Consider the following 20,499-nt stretch of genomic DNA (forward strand, 5'->3'; position numbering starts at 1 on the left):
ACTTCTTCCAGCGAACGAATTTCATTCGGCATAACTAACCTATACCATTATTAACAACATTAAACTAATAATAAATCGCATTTCAATAAATTTTTAACCGGATTCTGCCGTACAGTTTCGTTTTTTTATAATTGATTTTTATTTGAATGAATAGTGATGGGCCGGACAAGTACTTTTAACTCATATTTAAACATAAATTGTATCGATCCAATCGACGTCGAATATTGTGAATAATATCAGAAGCTCCTGAAAGTCTGAAAAGAATCGATTTTCTTATAAGTCTCTGCCACCATAGAGTAAGAAATGACTAACTTGCATGTGATTTTTTTGGATTTAAAAGCTTCTTAGAACAATTCCATAATGTTGAAATTTGGAGTTACTCATAAATTACTTGTCCTTCGATTGATATCATAAATTTTAGTGCTTCACGTAACTCAAATGGTAACTTTTTTCAATTTATTAGAAAATACTTGGCCTCAAATTGATATAATAAATTTTAATGCTGCACGTAAATTAGATGGATTTTTTTTAATTGATTTAGCTCTTCGAATCAAATAAGAAGAATGAAGCATCGGTTTTCAAAATGATTTCAAGCACGATATTTCGGTTTTTATTTTTTACTTGTTATTTGATTTTTTTGACACTTTGAAAAATAGATACAGGTTAGTTTTTTTTAAACATAATGTTTTTTCAAGATTTGTGAAATTTTTTTCGAATTGTTCTGTATTTTTTTTATAAAATAATTTTTTTGGCAATTTTTTATAAAAAATTTTTTTAAAGTTTGTTTTATGGATCGAAATATCAGCAATCGAGGGACCATCAATGTACTTGTCCCAACCTTTTTTTCCTAGGGGAATAATATTCTCCACTAGTATACTGATTATGCGGTATCAGTCTTTTTTTGACGAAACAGATGTTACAAGCCGGAAATCATATCTCGGCCCGCAACATGCATTCCTCCATACTTTTGGGTTCCTAATTGACAAAACATATTAACTAACAATATTATAATTGACAAAAAGGAAAAAATCATCAAAGTCCAAGGACAGACCTGTGACGAAATATTTCCAGTATAATTTTGATGAAATAAATAGGTCTTTTTTTGTGGAAACCAACGTTATAAGCCGATAATCATATCTCGGCCTCCAACGCGCTTTCCACCGTGCTCTTGGATTCCTAATTGACAAAACATATTAGAGTATGAGGAAAAAAATCGCCGAAGTCCAAGGATAGACCTGTGACGAAATATTTTCAGTACAATTTTGACGAAAAATAGGTCTTTTTTCGTCGAAACCAACGTTATAAGCTGAAAATCATACCCGGCCGCCATCCCGCATTTTTCCATGCTCTTGGGTTCGTAATGGACATGATATACTAAAAAAATAATTCATAGAAATTTAAACTAAAATCCTATTGCTATCAGAACATAAATGAGGAATTTTTGAGAAAAAAGACGTGATATCAAACCATAAATATCCCCTAGGGAAAAAAAGGTTTGGACAAGTGCATTAATGATCCCTTATTTGTTGATAATTTCATCCATAAAAAAAAATATTCCTATAAAAAACTTTAAAAAGTTTTTTTTTTTAATTATAAAAAAACTGATTTAATAAAAAAAATTATAAACCCTCTTGAAAATTATTTCAACACAACAATAGCAAAAAAAAATATAAATCGGAAATTACATTAAAATAAAAATCTAATTACATAGAAAAAATTAGAAAAAAACATTCTATTAAAATAAAAATCTAAATCAGGAAAAAACATTGTGTAGAAAAAAATTTCAAATGAAACGTTAACAAAGTTAACAAAAAAACACCATTCAAAAACATTGTAAATGTAATAAACAAAAAAATCTCGCTTGAAAACGTTTCAAACACCAATGCCACATTCTTTTCATCTTATTCTAATGAAGGGACAATTAAATTAATTGAAAACGTTCCGATCTAAATTACGTACAGCATTAAAATTTATGATATCAATGCGAGGACTAGTATTTAATAATTCGGAATACTAACTTCTATAGGACACATCAGGAACTTGGGAAATATTTTGTGAGTCAAAAACTTTACCACCTAAATTATGTGCAGTTGTAAAATTTATGATATCAATTAGTGGACAAGTATTTTATTAGTAATTCGCAATTTTAACATTATGGAATTGTTCTAATATGCGTTAAGAATACTCGTCCAGTTCAGGTTATTTTATGGAAATTAGTAGAAAATCCTCTACTATAGAAAATCTTAAAATCTTACTCTCTAACAATTAGAACGATGCCAACCCAAATTTTTAAATAATCAGAACATAGAAAATTGTTTTTGGATGAGAGTTGAGAATACTCTTCCGACCCAAGCAACGGTGAAGTCAGGAGGTACTTTCCGACAGCAGAAACTTACAAGGAAACTGAAACCTTCCTATTCATGACTTTCTGGTAAATGGCTAATGGAAAAAATCTCATCATTTAATATAAAGTCATTTCTTACTTTTCGGCGGTAAAGACTTCTAAGAAGATTGATTTTTTTCTGACTTTCAGGACTCCCTGGTATCATTCACAACATTCGACGTCGATTGGATCGGTACAAATTATGTTTAAATACGTGTTAAAAGTACTTGTCCGGCCCATCACTTTTCATTCAAATTGCTCATTCAAATAAAAATCTAACAAGAACAAAACCGCTGGCGCTATGTGCTCGCTTTCGTTCAGATATCTAACGGTGCTCGGTGTCAACTATCTATTGGCAACGATTCACGGCAACGGATATAGGTTTCACATTTCGATATATCAGAATATCTTTTTCAAGAAAGAACAATATACACTAGAAATTCACTACTCTCAGAGTTCTAGTGAATTCTTGTGACGCACTCATCTTTTGACGTTGATTGTAACGAGTTACAATTGTGTACCTGATCATATGAAAATGAAATTGTACGACCGAATCCGCTCGAAAGTTTATTGAAATGCGATTTATTATCAGCGCTATGTTCTCATCAATAGTATCGGTTAGTTCTTGTACCGAATAGAATTCGTTCGCTAATAGAAATGAGAAGTAAAAATTGTTGTCATTGCAATATAAACTGGGGGATTATCTTCAATGCTCGAAAACTTGTATTGTACAATATGTATTTTTTTCACTAATGACCAATAAATTCCCTTGTGTATTATAGAAAATACACAAGGGAATTCGTATTTCTCTTTAAATTAATGGAATTTTATTCCTCTCTGTATGCATACTTGTGATCTATCATTTCTAAACGAGCCCTGATTTTTATTTGAATGAGCAATTTGAATGAAAAGTGATGGGCCGGACAAGTACTTTTAACGCGTATTTACCGCCGAAAAGTAAGAAATGACTTTATATTAAATGATGAGATTTTTTCCATTAGCCATTTACCAGAAAGTCATGAATAGGAAGGTTTCAGTTTCCTTGTAAGTTTCTGCTGTCGGAAAGTACCTCCTGACTTCACCGTTGCTTGGGTCGGAAGAGTATTCTCAACTCTCATCCAAAAACAATTTTCTATGTTCTGATTATTTAAAAATTTGGGTTGGCATCGTTCTAATTGTTAGAGAGTAAGATTTTAAGATTTTCTATAGTAGAGGATTTTCTACTAATTTCCATAAAATAACCTGAACTGGACGAGTATTCTTAACGCATATTAGAACAATTCCATAATGTTAAAATTGCGAATTACTAATAAAATACTTGTCCACTAATTGATATCATAAATTTTACAACTGCACATAATTTAGGTGGTAAAGTTTTTGACTCACAAAATATTTCCCAAGTTCCTGATGTGTCCTATAGAAGTTAGTATTCCGAATTATTAAATACTAGTCCTCGCATTGATATCATAAATTTTAATGCTGTACGTAATTTAGATCGGAACGTTTTCAATTAATTTAATTGTCCCTTCATTAGAATAAGATGAAAAGAATGTGGCATCGGTGTTTGAAACGTTTTCAAGCGAGATTTTTTTGTCTATTACATTCACAATGTTTTTGAATGGTGTTTTTTTGTTAACTTTTTTAACGTTTCATTTGAAATTTTTTTCTACACAATGTTTTTTCCTGATTTAGATTTTTATTTTAATGTAATTTCCTTATTTGTAATTTTTTATCTCAATTGTTGTGTTGAAATAATTTTTCAGAGGGTTAATAATTTTTTTCATTAAATAATTTTTTTCATAGTTTTTCTATGGGATCATTTTTCTTATGGATGGAATTATCAGCAAACAAGGAATGATCAATGTACTTGTCCTAACCTTTTTTTCCCTAGGGGTTTAATTTTGTATGTTATGCAGTCTGCAAGATTAAAAAAGATTTTTCTCGTAATGGGAAAAACCTTTCTCACCTATGCTGTAATTCGTATGTACATTGTAACAACAATAATTGTGTAACTATTATTTAAGCTTTGAGGGTGTGACTATATTTTAAACTTTGAGGGTGTGGTACATTCAGTGTAGGACAGATTAAAGGAGAAAATTTGGGCGTGGCTTTTTTACAAGTGTGGCCGAATCTCTACTTTCCATATGTAGCATTCTACGCTTCTTGATAGGAGTATGAATAAAAACAATGAAAGGGAGAAAACGAAACTACATGAAATATCTATATTGTCGAATTGAGCTTTGGAGCGAAAGTCGAAAAAATTAATACAAGCGTGAGGTTAATACCGGCTAATCTGTCCGATTCATTTATTAGTTAGATTTGATTTTGCATACATTAAAGTAAAACGAATTTCAATTCAAGAAGACATTGAAAAGAACTCGGGAACGTGATTGAAGCTCTATTGGCTTCGAATCTTGGTCATACCGTGATAGTAGAGCGCTCCTGAAGCATTAAGAGGCGGTGGGCTAGGCGCGGTTGCGCCTGCGGTAGGACTGTGAGGACCCCAACATGTTTGTTGACTCGCCCTGTTGCCTCCTCCTGCATCGATGTTGCTACTATTGGTGTTGCTCGAAGTTGATGTAGTAATAGTACTTATCGGTAAAGTATCCCCAACTACGTCAATTTCTTCATCCTCATTGTCAAGAACGAATCTTCTACTTTTCGTTGACTCATGGACGGTATGAGTAATCTGCTCATTAATTAAGAGTTCACTAGACTCAATCTCTTGATGCAAGTCAGACGTGACATCGTCATCTTGTCTATCGGGCCAGGGATAAGCCTTCCACTTTTTGGCCATTAGACAACGGGGCATTTCGATTGATAATATTCGAAACAATAAAAAAATTTGTTCGGTTATGTCTATAATTCTCAAGAATTCGTTCTGAATCCGAACTGCCGCTGCTGGTGTAGCTATTCCGATGCACAGGTAAAGCGTTTATGTTATCGATGATTTTTCTGTCGATAGTAATGATTGGTAGTTATATCAGTGTACCCTAGATGTATTGATCGTTCAATACGGAAATGAGAGTACACGAAATATCGTTGTTTGCCAAGCTCAATTTTAACACTGTCCACGTTCTTTAGATACGTTGAAAACCGAGTTTTTTGAGCCCTCGTTGTGTTTATTTTTCGGAATGAGGAAATTAAATTACCAACACTATTATTATTAGCTGTAGCTCGACAACCAGCAGCAGCAGCACAAATCAAACCTAAATCCTTGGTACCTGAACGACCACCGTGTCCTGGTGGACCGTTGAGGCAACCACGACGACGTCTTCGACGATTACGCTTTCCACGGAAGAGCCGAGTCTTTTGAAGCGACCCGAAAGCCAGCTTTGGTGGAGTGATTTGAATATGAATTCTCGTCATCGGCTCAACGATTCTTGGACCTCGGGTCTCTCACCATGCCAGTGCGCCAGGACTCTATTATATATGATAGCGTCCGCGACCCACAGCTCGACAATTTCCACTGATTTCGTCGTTTTTATTCGATGTCCTTTTTCTTTGATAATGAAACTGTCCATTAGAATTACTCTTTATTATTACTCTATTATGATTATTATTGTTTTTGTTGTTGTTGTTGTCGTTGATTTCATCACTTCTTAAAGGGTACTAGATTCGATTGTATTAAATTTTGTCTTCTATGATTTAGGTTTTTCGTATTTGTATGAACATAATAAACGTCAATTCACAAGAAATGTTTTCAATGAATCACAGCTACTGACACGTTGATGACGAACTAGAGGACAACGGTGACTGATCACAATTGCACAAACACTGCACGGTTTTTGCCCCAAGCAAAACGGTGACTGTTCTAATATACTTCTAGTTTTTTTTCCCTCGACGTCCTCAGAGTTCCTCGTCCGTGTACGTTTGCAAGCCCTGCACGCCTGTTGGTCCTTAGGTTCGTGCCATACTCGATCTTTTCCTCCCTTCCATGTCATCCCTCTTTTTCGCTCTATGCTGCTCTCTCTCTCTCCCTCTTTGTCACGCGCACGGAGTCACGCACTTATTTTTGCTGGGTGTATATTTTTTCTCTGTCTCTCCCCCGTTTTTGACTATGCTCGCCGTGCTCCCGCCACAAACAGAGGAAGGTCTGAGCACCCTACTGCTGTGCCGTTGTCCGGACAGTAAGTAGAGAATTGGGGTGCAAGCGCTACTGTCAGGCGGCACCCCTCACGGAAGCCTGCTACACTCTCGCTTACCCTTCTTTCACATTCCTTTTCTCTCTTGCTCTCTCAGTTTCATGTTTCCCTGGCACTCGTGTCGTCGCTCAATTCTACTTCACAATCTCTTATAGTTCGCGATAGTCTACCCCACTCTTGGTTTACATGCGCGGTAAGCAACGCGCTGATTCAACGCTAGGGCAACCTCTAAGCGTATAGATGCGGGTATTCTAGTGACGTACTCGTGGATAGTCGATGGACGAGGCGAGGTGGAAACAGGGTGATATAAAAATTTCGACCAAGCTGAAAACATCCAAACATGTAGAAGAATAAGCATGTGATATAATTGCAGAAAATTGTAACCTCTTTATCTCAACAGAATTCACTATTTTTTAATATAAGTTAACATATAATATAGTATATATGGAACTTTAGAATAAACGAATACTTTGATATAATGATATCTATGTTATTCGTCAACGGTGAATTAACTTTTTCAATATTATTGACTTTAAGATATAATATTTAACAACTTCTTTTCATGCAAAAAATGTCACTACGAAAAATACCGTGGAATAAATGAGCTAATAAGTCATGAGAACTAATTATTTATTCTATTATTATTAGAATTTATAAAATATATATGTATAAAATATATATATATGTCATTGTTAGTCTCAGTTCAAAGGTGGGGATCGCAGGGTTCCAGACGCACGCGTGCTGTGCCTCCAATACTGCGGCTCTTCCCCTACTAGCTTTTATTTTTTTCATTTGCTTTAGCTTTATCATTCCCTCATTGTGGAAGCACAGCTGGGTTCATTATGTGAGCGTAAAAATGGTTACGTCCTTTCTGGTCAAATAGAAAATGCGATCACATGTACCACATGGCGGGCAAGCATGTTCAATAAGTTGTGCTGAAAAATATCGATATTTTTTTTCCCGATTCAATAAGCATTATTCTTTATCTTATGCTAACGAAAAATGAAATTGTTTCAAAACGAACTCCAGGGTCATGATACAAGCAGAAAAAAACCGGCAGGAACACACTACCATCATCTGCTTGACCGAACGAATTTTGTTTGTCTTTCGACTATTTGTTTTCACAAATCACGAAATTCAGTAAAAATTTAATTGAATATAGAATCAATTACCTTGAACCAACTGTTCAATACGTACAACTGTTTTTAAAGATGAACCTATGTATGGCGCGCCGTTGTGGTATTTGTTAGCTGCATAAAAATGAAGTCGCAGAAAAGTATATAGAATAAAAATGATTTAACATTATTCCTAACCAAATGTTAATGCATCAAATTTTTATTTAACTACCACTGCATTAACGTACGTATAATAATTTTCCGAATTTTAAAATATGTACATATTGTTAATTTTCAAAAATTATTGAATATAAGTTCCGTACAAAAATTATTTTTTTCATCTGCTTGGATTTAAATTTGAGTTCATTACAATTATGTACATAATTTTAAATCAGACGAGTATTCGAGAAAAAATTGTTAAATTAAAAATCGAATTAAATATTTGAAAGAAATAAGATTTGGGGTCATTAAAATTATTTACCAAATCAAGAGACTCGGTAGAGTCTCGGGACAAGTACATTGACAGCTCTGTCGTCTGCTGGCCTAAGGCTCTCGCCGAGACTGTACTTTCTCCGAATAAAACGATTCGCGGTGGTGGAGGTAAAATTGTCATGTGATTTTCTTTAATTGCGAAGCTCATGAGTTATGTACGGCTTTGAAAATTTAACTTTTAGCTAATTAAGAAGTTCTCTGTCGAATGAGCCCAAAATCAGCATGATCGGTGTCGTAATTTCTGAGAAAAAACTTTGCACGGCTTAAGATTATGCAAAAGTTACTAACACATTCTGGATTTGACGTATCTGTATACGCGTACTCCAACCGCTACAAACATAGGCCCCTTGGCCCCCATGATCACCAATCCCTGGTGAGAGAAATTTTGTTGCAACTAATGAAGGGTGAGAGAATTTTTGGGCCAATGACATTCAAGAAAAAGAGCAAGAAAGTTTGGCGGAAAGCAAAGGAGCTCGAGAGCTCGAAAGTACTCGAAAGTCACCAGCCGAAGTTTCACGTCATGTTGACGTTTGGGGTTATAATGTTATTAAGTGCGTGCGGGAAAATAAAAATAATTTTCGCGTCATCTAACGAAGTGCATATTAATATTTATTTTGTTAAAACTTGTGGTATACTAAACCGGTATAAAAGCGGCTGCGTAAATGTAGACTGTGATCTGTGTGTGAAAATAAAAAGTATAAAAAAATGCGCGATGCATATGTCAACGAAACTTTTCAAGATTTCATTATTTCGTTCGATTGGAAATAAGTGTCAACTAAGATAATCTTTCAATTAAACCAGAGTACGCGGAATATTGTCCAGTGTAAATATAACATCAGTTGCGTGATTATATATCATGTGTAATAATGTAGGTTATACATACAAGTTCCCTTTGATAGCTGTATGGTAACGAACCGGCCAGGGTTTGACGTTACAAAGTGCGGGACAAATGTAACAAACGTTCGCATAGTTAGTGAATAATATAAATAAGGCAAATCAGTTTATCAAAAATAGGTCTGGAAGTTGTAAGGAAAAATGTTCGTCAACCTATAACGTCAAATTTTCTTTTTGCGATCTGAAATATGTATTATGGTTGATAATTAATAAAACAAGAACACACGGAACTGTTAGTGTATAATGTGAGAAACTCCAATCGAATAAATGTTTTCTAATTTATTTCTTGTGTCATCATTATTTTTTAATATTCCCACATTTTGTTTCCTATTGAGTTTGGCTCTGCTCTTTCTGATCCTTGTTTTGACTCCATCGGTTTGTAGCGGATATATTATTAATTAACATATTATTAATTGGTTGCTTAATATGTCTCCTATGATTTTCTACTATTTCTTCATGCTGATTGTGGTAACGTGATTCAAGAGGTTTCCGACTATGATCATCAATCGAACATTTTGTACATAAGATTCTCAAAACGGTTTCTGGTCTTGATATAAGGGTAGTTATTCTTTTTCCACCTGGTCTGTCGAGTAATACATTTTGAAACTTGTTCCAAAAAGTCTTTGGATACTGATAATATGAAAAGTTGAATCTTTGGAATGCGGTAGGCAAACACAAATTTTGACAACAATACTTATGAAATAACGTATATGTTGAGTATTCCTATTCTGCAAACTGCAAATGCGGAGTTATTGGTGAAAACATTCATTACGATAAGTCTACAGTTGCTCAGTTTTGGATGCGATTAAGTATAATGCCTACCAACATCATGGAAACCTACAGAATTTTTGAATGTTATGTGCGCTATGTCATTTTAATGTAACATCATGACTTCTAACAACTTTTCACTATAATACTATAGATTTGGATCATTGAAATACAGCAAAAATCTGCAAACTATAAAATTTATATACTGTGCCATTCATTTTACTTTTTGACTCTCACCGTAACATAAATATGAAGTGAAAAATTCATTACAAAAGTCCTCAGTTGCTCATTTGTGGATCGATTTGAAATTACTGTCTTCCAAACTCATTGCGCAGATACATTGAATCGCAGCAGATACTGGCAGACTCTGAAATTTATGTGGATAATTATAGGTACTAAGTATCACCCCCATCTTTGATTATGGTAATATGTAATGGAACTTTGTTCAGCAAGTTTTAAAGTGTTTCTTTTCAAATAGTATTGAAGTTTGTATTACTGCGGTATGGAGCGAATACCTTCAAACTTTGATATTTTTGTGTCGCAGCATGTGTGCCAATCATTTGAATTTTTGACTCCAACCCTAACATGTAATTTGAAAAATTCATCACATGTTTTGGATGATACGAAAATGTCTAGATTCAGAATGCAAAAACGACATTTAAAAATGGCCAATTCTGTTGGATTTGTTGTGTTTTGAATTCGATCTATTTTTCCTTTTTTCCTTTCTTTTTTCTAACGTTATAAGCCGGTAATCATATCTCGGCCTCCAATCTACTTTCCACCGTGTCTTGGGTTCGTAATGAACAAAACATATTAGAGTACAAGGGAAAAAATCGCCAAAGTCCAAGGACAGACCGGTGACGAAATATTTCCAGTACAATTTTGACAAAAAACAGGTCTTTTTCGTGCAAACCAACGTTATAAGCCGAAAATCATAAATAATTCATAGAAATTTAAACTAAAATGCTATAGTCAACTGAACATAAATAACGAACTTTTGAGAAAAAAGACGTGATATCAAACCATAAATTTCCCCTAGGAAAAAAAAGATTGGGACAACTACATTAATGGTCCCTCGTTTGCTGATAATTTCATCTATAAAAAAAACTTTTAAAAAAATTTTTTTAACATATTGTCAAAAAAATTATTTTATAAAAAATATACAGAACAATTCGAAAAACATTTCACAAATCTTGAAAAAACATTACCTTTAAAAAAAAATTAATCTGTATCTTGTTTTCAAGTGTCAAAAGTATCAAATAACAAGTAAAAAATAAAAAACCGTAAAATCGGGCTTGCAATCATTTTGGAAACCGATGCCTCATTCTTCTTATTTGATTCGAACAGCTAAATCGATTTAAAAAAATTCCATCTAATTTACGTGCAGCATTAAAATTTATTATATCAATTCGAGGCCAAGTATTTTCTAATGAAATGAAAAAAGTTACCATTTGAGTTACGTGCAGCACTAAAATTTATGATATCAATCGAAGGACAAGTAATTTATGAGTAACTCCAAATTTAAACGTTATTGAATTGTTCTAAGAAGCTTTTAAATGCAAAAAAATCATATCCAGGCTAGTCATTTCTTACTCGATGGTGGCAGAGACTTATAAGAAAATCGATTCTTTTCAGACTTTCAGGAGTTTCTGATATTATTCACAATATTCGACGTCGATTGGATCGATACAAATTATGTTTAAATATGAGTTAAAATTACTTGTCCGGCCCATCACTTTCCATTCAAATTGTTTATTCAAATAAAAATCAGGGCTTTTCTAGAACTGATGGAGCACAAATATTCATGCAGAGGGAATTTAGAGAGTTATCTTCAAGTAATTTTCCTTTAATTGCTCTAATTTAATAAGAATGGAAACGAATTGTCCTGTAATATACAAGGAATGTTATTGTGCATCGATAAATAAAAAACATTTTGCACATTAAATATGTTCAAGCTTCCAAAATAACTCCCCAGTTTGTATTGCAATGACGGCAATTTTCACTTCTCACTTCTTCCAGCGAACGAATTTCATTCGGCATAACTAAATCTATATTATTTTTAGTAAGAACATTAAACTAATAATAAATCGCATTTTAATAAATTTTTAACCGGATTCTGCTGTACAGTTTCGTTTTTTTATGATTGATTTTTATTTGAATGAATAGTGATGGGCCGGACAAGTTTTAACTCATATTTAAACATAATTTGTATCGATCTAATCGACGTCGAATATTGTGAATAATATCAGAAGCTCCTGAAAGTCTGAAAAGAATCGATTTTCTTATAAGTCTCTGCCACCACAGAGTAAGAAATGACTAGCCTGCTCGTGATTTTTTTGCATTTAAAAGCTTCTTAGAACAATTCCATAACGTTGAAATTTGGAGTTACTCATAAATTACTTGTCCTTCGATTGATATCACAAATTTTAGTGCTGCACGTAACTTAAATGGTAACTTTTTTTAATTTATTAGAAAATACTTGGCCTCGAATTGATATAATAAATTTTAATGCTGCACGTAAATTAGATGAATTTTTTTAAATTTGATTTAGCTGTTTGAATCAAATAAGAAGAATGAGGCATCGGTTTCCAAAATGATTTCTAGCACGATTTTACGGTTTTTTATTTTTTACTTGTTATTTAACACTTTTGACACTTTAAAAAATAGATACAGATTAGTTTTTTTTTTTAATGATAATGTTTTTTCAAGATTTGTAAAATGTTTTTCGAATTGTTCTGTATATTTTTTATAAAATAATTTTTTTGACAATTTGTTAAAAAAATTTTTTTTAAAGTTTTTTTTATAGATGGAATTATCAGCAAACGAGGGACCATCAATGTAGTTGTCCCAACCTTTTTTTTCCTAGGGTACACTTTTTATCAAGAGACGCGGTAGCGGCTCGACGCCAAGTATTAAAAGGAAAAACTGCAGCGCAAAAGAAAAGCCAGCGCGAGCCCTGCCGCTACTCTTATATACGCGAATATGCCGGTTTTATGACGTCACAAAATTTTCAAATGGCTCTCACAAATAAACCATTTCATAAAAGAACTTAAAAATTTGTGACGATTTTTTTTCGATTTTTCTCTTTCCATTGGTCTTTGTTGCAAGTAAATCCGTCCAGTAGATCCTGAGATATGTAACGTTAGTGATTTAAAATCCATCATTTCGGGATTTTCATTTTCTTAGAGACAGAGGGGCGTAAGTTACGCTTGTTTACATTTGGACTTACGTCCTTTGCACGATTTCTTACTTTTGTCACACTCTACGTCACGCACTACGCTGAACGCGGCTACCCCCTCTCCTTCTGCGTCGCCGAGCGAGAGAGACAGAGAATGGGCGCACAGCGGGGGCAATACCAGCTCCTGGTTTGCGCATAAAATATGTATATAATTATATAATATATATTTTATTTATTAATATTAATTAATAATAAAATATTATTATAATAAATATTTTATTATAATTAATATATAATATAATATATATATATTATATTATACAATATATAATAAATAAAATGATAATAATATAATAAAACAAAAAAAATGAATAATACGAATAACATTAAATAATAAATAATAAAAATAAAAAAATATAAAATTCTGGTCGACGCCGCTGGATTTTTCGAGGATGTCTAGGGCGATAGATCATGGGTTTTGGAGGACTAGGTTTAGGTACATTCTATCGCGAATTTCGATTTCTAGGTGGACGACCCCATAGTTTTTTATGTCCAGATATATTCCTCCATGGTTTTCGCGATCGAGGTTGACGGCTCCACAGGTTTCGATGTCCAGGTATGTTTCTCCATGGTTTTCGTGGTCTCGGATAATTCCTCTATGGGTTTCGATGTCTAGGTATATTCCTGTATGGTTTCTGATGTGCAGGTGTATTTCTCCATAGTTTTTAATGTCCAGGTGTATTTCTCCATAGTTCTTGATGTCTAAGGTATATTTCTCCATGGTTTTCGTGGTCTAAGTTTGTCTCTTCATGGTTTTTGCGGTCGAGGTCGATGGTTCCACAGTTTTCGATGTCTAGGTATGTTTCTCCATGATTTTCGTGGTCTAGGATAATTTCTCCATGGGTTTTGATGTCTAGGTATATTCCTTCATGGTTTCCAATGTCTAGACGTGTTCCTTCATGGTTTTCGTGGTCTATGTATATTCCTCCATGGTTTTCGATGTATGGATATGTTTCTCCATGGTTTTCGTGGTCTAGGTACATTGCTCCATGGTTTTCGTGGTCTAGGTAGATTCCTCCATGGTTTTCGTGGTTCAGGTATATTCCTCCAGAGTTTTCGATGTCTGGATATGTTTCTCCATGGTTTTCGTGGACTAGGTAGATTCCTCCATGGTTTTCGTGGTCTAGGTAGATTCCTCCATGGTTTTCGTGGTCTAGGTATGATTCTTCATGGCTTTCGCAGTCGAAGTCGACGGCTCCACAGTTTTCGATGTCCAGGTATGTTTCTCTCGGGTTTTCGTGGTCTAGGATAATTCCTCCATGGGTTTTGATGTCTAGGTATATTCCTTCATGGTTTTCGATGTCTGGATATGTTCCTACATGGTTTTCGTGATCCAGGTATATTCCTCCATGGTTTTCGATGTATGGATATGTTTTTCTATGGTTTTCGTGGTCTACGTAGATTCTTCCATGGTTTTCGTGGTCTAGGTATGTGTCTTCATGGTTTTCGCAGTCGAGGCCGACGGCTCCACAGTTTTCAATGACCAAGTATGAAGGACCACGAAAACCATGTTCCTTCATGGTTTTCGTGGTCCAGGTATATTCCTCCATGTTTTTCGTTGTCCAGGTATATTCCTCCATGGTTTTCAATGTCTAGGCATGTTTCATCATGGTTTTCGTGGTTCAGGTATATTCCTCCATGTTTTTCGATGTCTGGGTATGTTTCTCCATGGTTTTCGTGGTCTAAGTTGATGGTTCCACAGTTTTCGATGGCTAGGTCTGAGTTTCCATAGTTTTTGTTCTCTAGGTATATTTCTTCATCATTTCCGTGATCTAGGTCGATGACTCCATACTTTTCGATGTCTAGGTATGTGTCTACATATTTTTCAATGTCTAGGTATATTCCTCCATGGTTTTGGATGTCCAGGTATATTTCTTCATAGTTTTAAATGTCTACGTATGTTTCTTCATGGTTTTCGTGGTCCAGGTATATTCCGTCATGGCCTTTGACGCTAGGTCAACAATTCCATAGTTTTCGATGTTTGGTTATGGTTCTCCATGGTTTTCATGGTCTAGGTCGACGGTTCCATTGCTTTCGATGTCTACGTCGACAGCTCCATGGTTTTCGATGGCTAGGTATATTTCTCCATGGCTTTCGTCGTCCTGGTATGTTTTTTTCATGCTTTTCGAGGTCTAGATCAACGGCTCCGTAGTTTTCAATGTCCAGGTATGTTTTCCCATTGTTTTCGTGGACTAGGTTGACGACTTCATAGTTTTCACTATCCCGGTCGATAGCTCCATAGTTTCCGATGTTAAGGTGAATTTGTCCATGGTTCCCGATATGAAAGTCAATGGCTCCATAGTTTCCGATAGTGTGGTGAGTTTTTCTAAGCTTTTCGATATCTAGGTCGTCGGCTATATAGTTTACGATGTCTAGTTTGGCGACTATACGGTTTTCGATGCCTAGGTGGATGCCTTCGTATTTTTCAATATATATTCGACAATTTTATATTTCCCGATATTTAGGTAAACGGTGCAATGGTTTACGATATATTTCCTCATAGTTATCGATATCTAGATCTGCGCTTTAATAGTTTGCATTGACGAGGCAGGTTCAGACGTTACAGAAAAAATATCACTGGACACCAATAACCATAAAGCTGTGGTCTTAGACATTGAATACCATGGAAACATCTCCTTGGACATTGCAAACCATTGACAGTATCCATGTCAACATGGAATCCATGAATGAGATGAAGATAGTTTCAAAAATCATTTTTCCAAGTAAACAAGTGGAGCTTTTCAAAAAAAGGAATAGAAAATGAAAATATCATCCCATTGCATAGGAATTTCCCAATCTTTCATTGGAAAATTCGATTTGCTGAATTGATAATCAAAATCGTCACCATTATTGCTTGTAAAAGGTTTCAACTCACATGAACATAACTGCACAGTTTTCGTCCGTCTACATAGAAAAATTGGCTGTGTCGATTGCTTTTGGCACATAGAGAAAAGCACTCAACTTGAAACAAATCGTTTTAAAAATTTTCGTCGAAGACGAGGAATGTATTTTTTTTCTTAAGTAAATATTGTCACGCCTCTAAAAAATAAGCTAAATTAGAAAAAAAAATAATTGACAAAGTAAAAAAAGAACGCCAATTATTAAAAGGTCGCGACCGTAGTTTCCAATAATTTTCTATATTTGCATTATCAATAAAAAACTTCAAAATATAAAAAAAAATGAGATCGTTTTCTGAAGTTGATAAATATAGTGAATGAAATACGATTCCTATATAGTTGTCACGTCTCGCAAAAAGAAGTGAAATCAGTAAATATTAAAACTTCAAAAAGTAAAATAGGCACGCCAAGTATTAAAAGGTCGTGACCGTCGTTTTAAATGATTTTCTATATTCGCATTGTCAATAAATAAATTTTAAAAAATGTTTAACTGTGAAAAAATATGAGATCTATTGTAACATATACAGTGAATGAATTACGTTTCCTGTAGGAATTCTGAATTTTGGAAATAAAAAAAAATGAGATCATTTTCTAACGTAGCCAAGTACAGTGAATGAATTAAGGTTCTTGTGGAATTCATTCGTGTACACTTTTAGCCTTAATCCCTCACTTATTCAGAAAAATTGTCCAGCAAACGTCACAGAGCAACAAAGGTTTCTCGAATGATTCTGCAATTATTAAGAGATTATCATCTGTTTTTATGCTAGCTCGGGTTATAAACTTAAAACAGTTTACGCGTACAAGTGCATGCATTGTATCTATACGATGAACTGCACAAATTCATTTTCAACATTACACACAAGCTTGGCGTGCATGGTTTTCAATCGGAAGCTCGGCGAAGGAATGCCTCATCCGTCCATATATTTGAAGAAAACTTGATGATCCTCTCATGTAATTGTTTTTTAATTTGCCATCCCTTTTCCATCCAACTATTTTATTGAGTAGTTCGACGTGAGATCCCGCGCTGTGTCCACAAAGAAAAATATCTATTCTTGACTAGTTTGACTGATAAATTCATTACTCCAAATGTTTCGTATTCAACGCGTTTTCTTTTCTCAAATCAATGTTTACACAGCTTACTTCTTTGTTCATCCATTTCAATACTTGTGTAATTCATCCAATTATCTGCCCATTTGGTAAAAAAAAGAGTGTACGGACAAACGAGTGAAAGTGACGCGTGGATAAATTAAAATGCGTATGGGCATGAAAGAATGGTCGTATCTATCCGTACAAGATAAAGGCATATAAAGGGATTGATTGATTTCATTTCTTTATCCGTTCGTTTAATTGTTCAATTTTATCCACAAATTTCACCCATCTGTATTGTTTACCAAATCATTATATAACAGGGCCCCTCTTATTTTATTGGGGGATCGGTTTTTTTCACACTCGTTCATACAATTCTAATTAATTATTGTTTTCATAGTAAATTTGAACAATTGTCTCTTCCCGAGCTTCCGATTGAAAACCATGCACGCCAAGCTTGTGTGTAATGTTGAAAATGAATTTGTGCAGTTCATCGTATAGATACAATGCATGCACTTGTACGCGTAAACTGTTTTAAGTTTATAACCCGAGCTAGCATAAAAACAGATGATAATCTCTTAATAATTGCAGAATCATTCGAGAAACCTTTGTTGCTCTGTGACGTTTGCTGGACAATTTTTCTGAATAAGTGAGGGATTAAGGCTAAAAGTGTACACGAATGAATTCCACAAGAACCTTAATTCATTCACTGTACTTGGCTACGTTAGAAAATGATCTCATTTTTTTTTATTTCCAAAATTCAGAATTCCTACAGGAAACGTAATTCATTCACTGTATATGTTACAATAGATCTCATATTTTTTCACAGTTAAACATTTTTTAAAATTTATTTATTGACAATGCGAATATAGAAAATCATTTAAAACGACGGTCACGACCTTTTAATACTTGGCGTGCCTATTTTACTTTTTGAAGTTTTATACTATAGACCAGGAAAAAAATTCTATAGATGTAAAAAAGGAAAAATTTAAAAGTTCAAAAAAATTCAACAGAAATAAGAAACTATCGAAAAAAATTCTATAAAGGAAAATAAAAAATTTTCAAAAAAATTCATAAATATTGAGCAAATTGAAAAATGTACTATCCAAGTTTCATGCAGTATAAAAATGTATGATATCAATTGGAGGCCAAGTTTTTATTAATAATTTGGAATATTTATCGAACAAATTGTTGGAAACTTTCATTGAAAAATTGACGTTTTATGCATAGGAGCCACTAATCATTCATTATAATTATTTTCGAGAAAAAAGAAGTTTGTGAAAAAAAAGTCATAACGGAAGTTACGTGCAGTACTAAAATTGATTATATCTTTTCGAGGCCAAGTATTTATCAATAATTTGAAATATAATCTCCGGCGACAAATGAGTGTTGAGAATCCTCGTCGGGCTCATTGTCAGAACGTTTCATCGAAATTACTAAAAAATTAATGGAAATAAAAAATCGTAGAACCTTTCTTTCGAATAATAAGAACGATATCAAACCATTTCTTTTTAACCAGACCATATAAAAATCGTTAAAAATTCACATGAAAGTCATTCGTTACTTCAACAAGGTACAGACTTTAAAGAATCGATTCCCCTGTGATTTTCAGGATCCCCCGGTATTATCAAGAGACTCGGTAGAGTCTCGGGACAAGTACATTGACAGCCCTGTCGTCTGCTGGCCCGAGACTCTCGCCGAGACTATATTATCTCTGAATAAAGTAAATTTCGGTGGTGGGGGTAAAATTGACATGTCATTTTTTTGAATTGCGAAGCTCAGGAATTATGTCGCAATTTCAAAATTGAACTTTCAGCTAATTAAGAAATTCTCTTTCGATTGCGCCCAAAATCAATACGATCGGTGGCGTAATTGCTGAGAAAAAACTTTGCACGGGCGCAAGATTATGCAAAAGTTACTAACACATCTATGGATTTACTGTGTCTGTACAGAACACCATCAAAGGCCTCTTGATGCCAGCTATAACCCATTTCTATGGAAGCTCGAGTCCCGGGATCCCGGCTACAGAAATAATGAGTTGTGATTGGTCAGGACACTTGCTGTACCGTTCCAGCGGAATACAGTTTATAAATATATATACAAGGCCATCAGTCAGCCGTCAGTTATTGATGTTATAACAAACGGATTTTCGACATTACGAAGTGCGGAGTGACAAAAAAATATTTTTCATCTGATAAAGTGTTGAATATGTATTTATTTGGTATTATTTGGTATATAGTCCATTAAACTTATTATATTTAAATAAAAATCAGGGCTTTTTTAGAACTGTTGGAGCACAAATATTCATGCAGAGGGAATTTAGAGAGTTATCTTCAAGTAATTTTTTCTTAATTGCACTAATTTAATAAGAATGGAAACAAATTGTCCTGTAATATACAAAAGATGTTATTGTGCATCGATAAATAAAAAACATTTTGCACATTAAATATGTTGAAGCTTCCAAAATAACTCCCCAGTTTGTATTGCTATGACGGCAGTGTTTACTTCTCACTTCTTCCAGCGAACGAATTTCATTCGGCATAACTAACCTAAATCGCATTTCAATAAATTTTTAACCGGATTCTCCCGTACAGTTTCGTTTTTTTATGATTGATTTTTATTTGATTTAAATGAAAAGTGATGGGCCGGACAAGTACTTTTAACTCATATTTAAACATAATTTCTATCGATCCAATCGACGTCGAATATTGTGAATAATATCAGTAGCTCCCGAAAGTCTGAAAAAAATCGATTGTCTCTGCCATCATAGAGTAAGAAATGACTAGCTTGCATGTGATTTTTTTGGATTTAAAAGCTTTTTAAAACAGTTCCATAATGTTGAAATTTGGAGTTACTCATAAATTACTTGTCCTTCGATTGATATCATAAATTTTAGTGCTGCACGTAACTCAAATGGTAACTTTTTTCAATTTATTAGAAAATACTTGGCCTCGAATTGATATAATAAATTTTAATGCTGCACGTAAATTAGATGGAATTTTTTTTAGTTGATTTAGCCCTTCGAATCAAATAAGAAGAATGAGGCATCGGTTTCCAAAATGATTTCAAGCGCGATTTTTCGGTTTTTATTTTTTACTTGTTATTTGATTCTTTTAACACTTTAAAAAAGAGATACAGTTTAGTTTTTTTTAAAGATAATGCTTTTTCAAGATTTGTGAAATTTTTTTCGAATTGTTCTGTATTTTTTTTATAAAATAATTTTTTTGCCCATTTTTTATAAAAATTTTGTTTTAAAGTTTTTTTCATGGATGGAATTATCAACAAACGAGGGACCATCAATGTACTTGTCCCAACCTTTTTTTTCCTAGGGGAAGTTTATGGTTTGATATCATGTCTTTTTTCTCAAAAGTTCCTTATTTATGTTCAGTGGACTATAGGATATTAGTTTAAATTTCTATGAATTATTTATGATTTTCGTCTTATAACGTTGGTTTTCACGAAAAAAGACCTATTTTTCGTC

The 20,499-nt window shown here is 33.8% G+C and overlaps 1 protein-coding gene across 1 annotated transcript in view; it reads right to left on the reverse strand.

The window, feature by feature from the left end:
* The window catches only part of scrt (scratch), an 85,843-nt gene extending 80,210 nt beyond the window's left edge, over positions 1-5,633 (reverse strand). Inside the window, exon 1 of the mRNA XM_043430658.1 lies at positions 4,808-5,633. Coding sequence (XP_043286593.1) covers positions 4,808-5,195 — 388 coding nt within the window. The 5' untranslated portion in view covers positions 5,196-5,633. The remainder of the gene's footprint in view (positions 1-4,807) is intronic.
* Between the last annotated feature and the right edge of the window lie 14,866 nt (positions 5,634-20,499).

Source organism: Venturia canescens, chromosome 10 (genome assembly GCF_019457755.1).
Source record: "Venturia canescens isolate UGA chromosome 10, ASM1945775v1, whole genome shotgun sequence".
Classification (NCBI taxonomy): domain Eukaryota; kingdom Metazoa; phylum Arthropoda; class Insecta; order Hymenoptera; family Ichneumonidae; genus Venturia; species Venturia canescens.